Genomic DNA, 8613 nt, shown 5'->3' with positions numbered 1-8613 from the left:
TCTTGACAAATCTTCCTCAGAACTCGTGGAATCAAGGGTAAGCGAAGAAATGTGGAAAGAAGCTGTGAGCCCCAATCTAACTGAAACACGCCCCCCCAATGCTCTCCGCATCGGATACTGGAGACTGCAGACCGCCGCGCAGTGCCAGTTCTCTTGAGTGGAAAATAGGTCCACCAACCAAGGAAACCTCCACATCCTGAAAATGCGATGGACTACCTCTGGATGGAGACGCCACTCCTGATGGGCAGAGTACAGCTGACTGAGACTGTCCGCGAGGAGGTTCAACACTCCTGCCAGATGATTCGCAATCATGCAAATCTGACGGTCCTGAGCCCAGGACCAGAGTCACAGAGCCTCTATGCAGAGACAATACAACCCCACTCCTCCCTGTTTGATTATGTACCACATCGCTGTAGTGTTGTTCGTCAGGACCTAAATCGACTGACTGCGAAGGGAGGGAATAAAGGCCTTCAGAGCCAAAAGTATCCCCCACTATTCCAGAAGATTGATCTGAAACAATATTTCCTCTGGAGACCAAAGGCCTTTGGCCTCCAGATCCCCCAGATGAGTTCCCCACCCTAAAGTGGAGGCATCCATAATTACTGTGGCCACTAGTGGAGGAGCTTGAAACAGCTTACCTTGAGACAGGTTGTCCGAGACACCCCGCCCCCCTCCCCTCTCCCCCCCAACATAAAAGCTCTGCAGCAGTGTCTTTGGAGATTCTGACCACCTCCTTGAGATCTCCATTGTGTTGAAACCACTGCCTGTGAAGGCACCACTGGAGGGCTCTCATGTGCCAGCGTGCATGGTTGACCAACAGTATGCAGGAAGCGAACAGACAAAGCAGGCAAAAGACCTTCAGGACTGGAACAAGTGCTCCATTGTGGAAAAGTGGAATCATAGCCTGGGTGTCCTGAATCCTCTGCGGAGGCATGTAAGGCACGACCCCCAGTAGTGTCCAGTACTGTTCCTATGAACAGGATGCGCTGAGAGGGCACCAGGTGAGATTTGGGTATGTTTATTGAAAAATCCAAGTCTAACAACAGATGCATTGTCTCTTGCAAAAGATGAAGTACCATCTCTGGTGACTTTGCTTTGAGCAGCCAGTCACCCAGATAGGGGAAAACAGGAACCCCGACCTTCTGAGATGTAATGCTACCACCGCCATCACCTTTGTGAAGACCCAAGGTGCTGAAGTAAGACCGAGCGGCAGGACCGCAAACTGGTAGTGTTGGTACCCACCGATAAATGGAGATACTTCCGATGAGACTTCAGGATGGGAAATGCAAAAATACGCATCCTGCAAATCGATCAACACTATCCGGTCTTCCTGCTGCAACGACAAGAAGCACCATAAACAATCCTCATGGGGGTCAGTAATCGACATCTGACCCCCACATTTCATGTATGGCTTGAATCCGGACTTCCTCTGAGTACCCATGGTCGCTGCTAAGATTAGAAGCAGAGCCTGCAACAAAGAAACTTCCAGAAATGATGATCCCTGGAAAAAACTATTAAGCCTCAACGGAGTGGAAAAAAGGGAACTGACATTAACACGCCAAAGAGGTCTTCTTATTTCTCCGATGACTAGGTCGCGTGCGGAGCAGTTCCATTGTGATGTCAACGTGGGAGAGCTATGGAGAAATATTTCCGTGGAATGCTGCGCATGGGGTATTTTAAAAGGTGAGGAATCCACAGGCAGATGTATCCATTAGAAATTTGTTTATTACCATTTATAGGTTTAATATCCATAAACCCACCTATTCCCTAATTTAGAAGAAATACCATTCTAGCACATTTAGTCCAGTTTATTGGTATCCTCAAGGCTTTCAACATATTTGAGTCAGGCTTAAAAAGGTAAGTGCATGCTGAAGACAAATCAGTACTATACTGCCTGCTGCCATCTCTGAAAACAATATCTGTTGAAAATTTCAACAATATGTGCATACAATTTATATTCAGCAAAAGATTTTAATATGTGACACCCAGTAACACGCAAAAAGCTTTTCCTACTGCAACCTGGAAGAATAGGTTATTTACCTTCGGTAACAATGTATCTGGTAGAGACATATTCTATTTGTAGATTCTTATTCCCACCCTTTTGAACTTCCCCCCAGGCGTCAGTCTGGATCTGGAGATTTTTTCTTCAGCATTACGCCTGCGCGTCGCCTGGTGGTATTGGTCAGCTCGGAGTCCGTCGTCAATGACGTGGACACCAGGATCACGTTGCGGGATCTACATAGACGCCGCTCATGCACACTGACGCTAGTTCCTAACACAACATTCCACACCAGAAGCGCAGAGCCATGAAAGTCACTGACCACTGGTGCGTCAAAACTAGGGCCCTTTAGGGGAATACCTATCCCTAGACATCAGTTCGCAGAGCTGGGAGGATGGGTGGGGCGGTGAGGAATCTACAACTAGAATATGTCTAGACCAGATACATTGTTACCAAAGGTAATTAACTTATTCATCTGATAGAGACTAGTCGTAGATTCCTTACATTTTGAATAGATACCCCAGCAATATCATCCCCGGGGGAGGGTGTGTGAACCAAGATCATACCAAAAAAGTCATGGAGGGCCGAACGGGCAAAGTACCCATCCTACTGAACTTGGCTGTCCAGGCAGTAGTGCCTGGTAAAAATGTTCAAAGACGCCCACATTGCTGCCTAAAAAATGTCGACTAGAACTCCACGGGCTAAAGCTGTGGTTGCCACTGTTGCTCTGGTGGAATGAGCACAAGACCCCACTGGAAGGTCCTTCTTCGCCAAAGCATAGCATATCTTAATGCAAAGGACAACCCATCGGGGAGATGGTCTGTTTCTCAACACCCCTACCTTTCTTGGCACCTACATAGCCAATGAAGAGTTGATCATAAACTGGAGGTCTTTTGTGCACTCAAGATTAAAAGACAATGCACATTTTGGGTCTAGACAGTTGAGTCTCTCCTCTTTAGAAGGATGTGGGATGGATAAAAGGTGAGCAGTGTGATATATTGTCCCACATGAAAAGGCATGACAACCTTAGGAAGGAATGAAGGCTTCATCTGAAGACCACTTTATCTGGATATACCTATAGAAAAGGGGGTTTAGAAGATCAAGTCTACAGCTCTCTCACCCAGCGAGCAGAGGAGATGGCAACAACTGAAGTTTTGAGAGCCAGCAACCGGAGGGGACAGATATGAAGAGGCTCACAGGGAGTACGCATATGAAAGGTAAGAAGCCATTTTTAAGTCCAATTGGGCATTACAAAGGGAGATGGAGGGAACAGATGAGTAAGGCCCTTAAGAGAATCTTTTGACGATGGGAGACTTGAATAAGGAAGGATGATCTGGCAGCCGAAGAAAATCAGAGATTTCCCAGAAAAGACCTCAAGTTTTCCCTTCAGGAAGATTACGAAAGTTTGGAAAGAACTGAGAAAAACTTTGGCTAGGCCAAAAATCTCATTCCAGCAGAATGCCCGAGTGAAGGTCTCTTGTCCTTGTCCATACAGGTGATCTTTCCGGGTCTATTGCACTACAGGGCCCTTCAGTGGCTCAAAACCTTACATCTTCGTCGGGCTTCCAGTATTCAGAAACAATTCCTCTGACGGACGAAGTCAAAGTAGAAATGAGGTAGTGGATGACCCACATGGAGGCTTGGATTGGCAGAGACATTTTCGGATCATATAATATCATTGAGTCCGATGCCAGCAAGTCTGCCTTGGGGGCGTGCTGCTGGAACTCATTAACAGGAGCCAAGTGGTCCACAGACGAGCAGCAGCTCCACATAAATTGTTTAGAGTTGATGGGGTTGGGGTAATTTGCAGTTCAGTGCTGGACTAAAGAGACGGTGAGCTGTTGTGTAATCCTAAAGATGGACGACATTTCAGCAGTCTGATACATCAACCAGAGGCGAACCAGATCAAAACTCTTGGTGAACCTTGCCAAAGACTTTTGGATGTTCGGTCTGTCCAACAAAATCTAGGTCATTTTGGAGTACCCCCCCCGGAGTATTCTACCCCAATAGCAGCTTGGTACATGAGGGAATGGTCGGATGTCAGTTTGTGGCAACTAGATCTGAAGATCTTCAATCTGCTTGCCAGTTATTTGTTTTTTTTATATACAGTAGATCTCTTTGCTTCCCTTCTGAACCACCAATTGGACAGATACTTCAGTTGGAAGCCAGATACCCTAGCGGTGGCGTCAGATGAGTTCCTGCAAGACTTGTCTGTGGTACAGGGGTATGAGTTTCCTCCCTTTGCGATGATCACGAGGTTATCAGCACAAGCACAGCATCCAAGGATGAAACATGCCCTGATCAAGCAATTTTGAAGGTCTCAAGTTTGGCTACCAGTTCTTCTGGAACTTTCTTGGGATTCTCCAAACCTGCTACCCCATTGCTCCAGATCTCCTTTGGTACCCTCTTGACAATCCTCACTCGCTCATCCTCCAAGAATGGATGAGTCTCATGGCCAGGAGGATTACAGAGATGGATGACGAATCCCGGGACTTTCACAGGAAACTGAGCAAATGTTGGCAGCAGTTTGCTCAAAATGGGTTCGCTGGTGAATGGTGAAGCTACCTTGGGGTGCGAAGTTGTCCAAGTAGTTTATTTTCCGGCCTTCTTGGCATCACAAGCTTTGGCTCACCGCACGGGGAATACATACAGATCGGTCATCCCCACTGGGCATGTCCTGATACAAGGGTATCAGGTGTGGGGTGACCCTCTGGTAAGCAAGCTGATGAGGAGAATTCCTCTGGCTTTACCCCCAGCACCTCGGTACTGAATGTTGTGGGATGTTAACAAGGTTCTGCAACTTTTGGACATTGATGTTTCGCAATTTTGGAGCCGTGGCTTCCAAAGATTTTTCTTTGGGGGCCAAACTAGACGACATCCTTAATGCAGCAGATTGGTCTTTGGACTCCATATTTAAAAGGTTTTATTGTAAACCAGTTTTGGACTTGGCATTCTTGGCATAATCCTCGCCTTCAGTCCGGACATAGAAGGAAAAATGTACTACCTAATGTAACAGAAACTTTCAATTCAATTAGGTACATGGAGGCTAAGATTCTATCCACCCAAGGATTTCAGGGAAATCACCCCACCCAGATATAGATTGTTTCAGGTATATCAGTGATTACTACCAGGTAGATTCCGTAAAGCATAAGTAGAACCATTTGTTCTGAGACTTCGATACCTGAATTATTGTTAGATGCTACAAAGTTCTTTATTCAACTTTATTGTTCAAGGATGGTAGCATTTGTTCGCTTTTAGTCTGACTCTGTACACTTGGATCCCTGGATATGGCGTTCATTGTTAAGTTTGTATTTCAGGTTCTGAATCGACCAAAAGAGAATACGGAATATTCATGACTTGTTCTGTCGCATAAATAAAAGGGGAAGTGAGACGAAGAAAGAACTATTATGAAAGATTGACCTTGATGTAGATTCATGGGCATTTTTTTGCAGTTCCTTTCCATTGCATATTGGGAAAGGTAGTTTATAATGTTAAAGTCTGTTGTAATAAATGGAGAATGTGGAGCAAAATCCTCGCTGCCGTGTCCTAAATAGAATTGAAAGTTTCAGTTACATTAGCTAGGAACATTTTCATTACCACTTTGATATTTGTTTTCTAAATAATGACACATTAATAGATATCTAACTTCTGGCTTCAGTACGTTTTATATCACTTCAGCTTCAATGTTCTCTTCATCTGCTTATGCTGTAACAGTGGTTTTGAAATATGTATCCATTCATACTGTTCAATAAAGGACAGTTTTTTTGGGAAATAATTCAATGGCTTTCCCAGTTGCCAGCATTTGCTCAGAAAAAAAACGTAATTAGAAAAACGTCTGAAACTTGCTATTTTAGTTTAGCTTTGTTTCGTTACACTAAGTCTTTGATCCGGGTAAACCCTCTGGTCTCTCAACTGCTAGCAGCTATGCTTAAGTTTATAAATGCAGAGAACTACAGTGAGAACCGTCAATGATATTCGCAAAACAGCATCACCTGTATGTGTGTATCTGTGCTAAAAGGCATACACAATCTGTGGCAAAAGTATGGATCACGAGAGAAGAATACTGAAAAACACACGTATGAAATGACAGCTCACCAAAGGTGTCTGTGAACACTGGACAGCATCCACAACAGTGAGACGCATTAAAAAGAGAGCAAGGAACACCACATCAAAGCAAAATGCAAGTAACCATTTAACATCAGTAGCACAGTGAATTAGCAGCATACTATCCTAACTGTATGGATGGAAAGATCTTCTTTGCAACAGCTGTATGTGAAAAAATGCATCAATCTACTTTTGATTAGCCACTGGATTTGCTTTCTCAGAAGATTCTGATGCTGTAAGAGAAAATGTTACACAGAATGGAGTGTAAATAATTTCCAAACAATAACGTAGTATAGGGAATTGTGTTCATTACAAAAGTTTGCCACAAATTGCACAGACTGATTTTACTTTTTGACCGAGTACTGCATTGGAATGCTACAGTAATAATTGGTCCATTTATATAAATCGGTGTAGACTAAGTTTTCCAAGTGAACTTCTTCAGTGTCTGCAAATAGTAACCAACTCCACTTTGATCATGAGATGGCTCTACTTTGGAACAAACTTAAAATCATAAATGTTGAAATGGCCAAACGTTTAATTATCTCATTAGGGCTGATAGAGGGGAAGGCCGAGTTCTTGAAGTCGAAGAGTTTAGTTCTGCAGAATCCATGAATCAGCAAATGAGCAGAAAGTAAAACAGAAAGATTGGACTACGTTCTACCTCTGTGCTGATCTTTTGCAGCAAAAATGAAAACACTTCCAGCAGTTGGCAGTATATTGATGGTCCCCAAAGATAGCTCTGGTGAAAGCAATTTCAATTTCCAGAAAATGTATTATTGCCTTTCAGCAAATTTTGTAATGCCGTCTCCACATTCATATCCTTGAAGTGCTATAGTGCAATAATAATGTAATTGAATGTATAATATCCACAGGTCCGGGAATGCAACAGAGATGCTGGTTTTAGATTCAATGCTGCCTTGCTTTCAAGGGGAACAGAGAAACGAGACAGTGTAATACACATTTTGGTTTCCATTTAAAACTCAGGTCCATGATGTTACCACGCACGTTTGATAAAAACTTTCTTTTATAAGAAACTGATAACACGGCAAAATAAAAAGTAATGACATGGAGGAATCTGTCGTCAAGGGAGGGTTTGTGTCTGCTGAGCACCAGGCGCAGCTTGTAGCTCTGCTATGTGCCCAGGAGGGAGAGGTTGATCACTTCTGGCAGGTTGGCCTTCCACTTGTCCCACTGCATGTTCCCCAGCTGTAAAACAAAGTAGAAAACAGTTCAAATAAAGAACGATTAATTTAAGTTAATAAAAAGTAATGAAAGAAAAGTTACGTTTTAACATTCCCTTGAATTAATAAATGGACCTATGACATCTAATAATCTATTTTGGATCACCAGCGTTAACAGGCACTGAATTGTATGACAATCTACGGGTTTTCGCTGCAGATAAGAGATCATTGAGAGTTGGCCACATTCCAAATTAGGGCATTTAAATCTTTAGTCCCAGATCAAGATTCAAACATTGTCCAAACCTTGCTGGCCATACAAACAAGCATTTACAATGCAATGGTTTCGCCTTTGGAAAAGTTAGAGCTATTGGCATTGTAAATGACAAAATGTGTATTTATGTGTTGGTTTTGAAAACAGATAAATAAATGGCATTGTCATTTACATTGCCATTAGCTAAATCTCTCGCAAATGTGAGACCTATTGCATTTGCACCCACACACAAAGGCACACACACAGAGCCAGCCACACACACACACACACACACAGAGCCAGCCACACACACACACACACACACACACAGAGCCAGCCACATACACACACACACAGAGCCAGCCACGCACACACACACAGAGAGCCAGCCACACACACACACACACACACACAAACACACACAGAGCCAGCCAAGGCTGCAAAGAAGATAAAAAGTAACTGGGTAATATAAAGGAGGTACAGGAATATTAGTAGAGATTGAAAAGGTGTGTGGCACATGAAGAGGTCTGGCAACAGGTTATGAGGTAAAAAGGCTGAGTGGGTTTTAAGGAATGGGTGGCATCTGCAGAGTGGGAATGAAAGTTGTTAGGGATGGAAGAAAGGAGCCCAGGCTGAAGTTCAGGATGAAGCGACACAGAAGGCAAGGAGCAGCAATAGCACTCCGTGTGACCTCACACTGGACAACCGGACAGAAACCGCAAGATTTCCAGCCCACAGATTTACATATTCAGCGCACTAATGCACCCATCACTGGAGAGACTAAATTGCATGCATCCTAGCATCAGAGCGCAGACAGCAATGGGGAGGGGCAAATGGAGCAAAGAGGCGGGAGATATTACCTGTAGCAATGGAGGAGGGGGCACAACTGGGTGCCCTGGGCCATTACCTAGAGCAAAATGCGAGCGGGGTGCATCGCCTGCAGCAATGGGGGAAGTGGTGACGTAGCAGGGGAAGATGGAACTGGGAGCATGAACCACAGCAGTCAAGGTGGGAGGTAAAGGGATGGGGCAGGGACAGCAGGCATCGAGTATTACTAGCAGCACAGAGGAGAGAGTGCA

At 44.2% G+C, this 8613-nt stretch overlaps 1 protein-coding gene across 1 annotated transcript in view; it reads right to left on the bottom strand.

Annotated features, from left to right (window-relative positions):
* Window positions 1–6394: 6394 nt before the first annotated feature.
* The window catches only part of NUCB2 (nucleobindin 2), a 311719-nt gene continuing 309500 nt past the window's right edge, over window positions 6395–8613 (bottom strand). Inside the window, exon 7 of the mRNA XM_086954143.1 lies at window positions 6395–7309. Coding sequence (XP_086810269.1) covers window positions 7185–7309 — 125 coding nt within the window. The 3' untranslated portion in view covers window positions 6395–7184. The remainder of the gene's footprint in view (window positions 7310–8613) is intronic.

Source organism: Lissotriton vulgaris, chromosome 2_1, assembly GCF_964263255.1.
Source record: "Lissotriton vulgaris chromosome 2_1, aLisVul1.2, whole genome shotgun sequence".
In the NCBI taxonomy this organism is placed as follows: Eukaryota; Metazoa; Chordata; class Amphibia; order Caudata; family Salamandridae; genus Lissotriton; species Lissotriton vulgaris.
The sequence above is the reverse complement of the archived record's forward strand: the minus strand, read 5'-3'. Positions and strand labels throughout refer to the sequence as shown.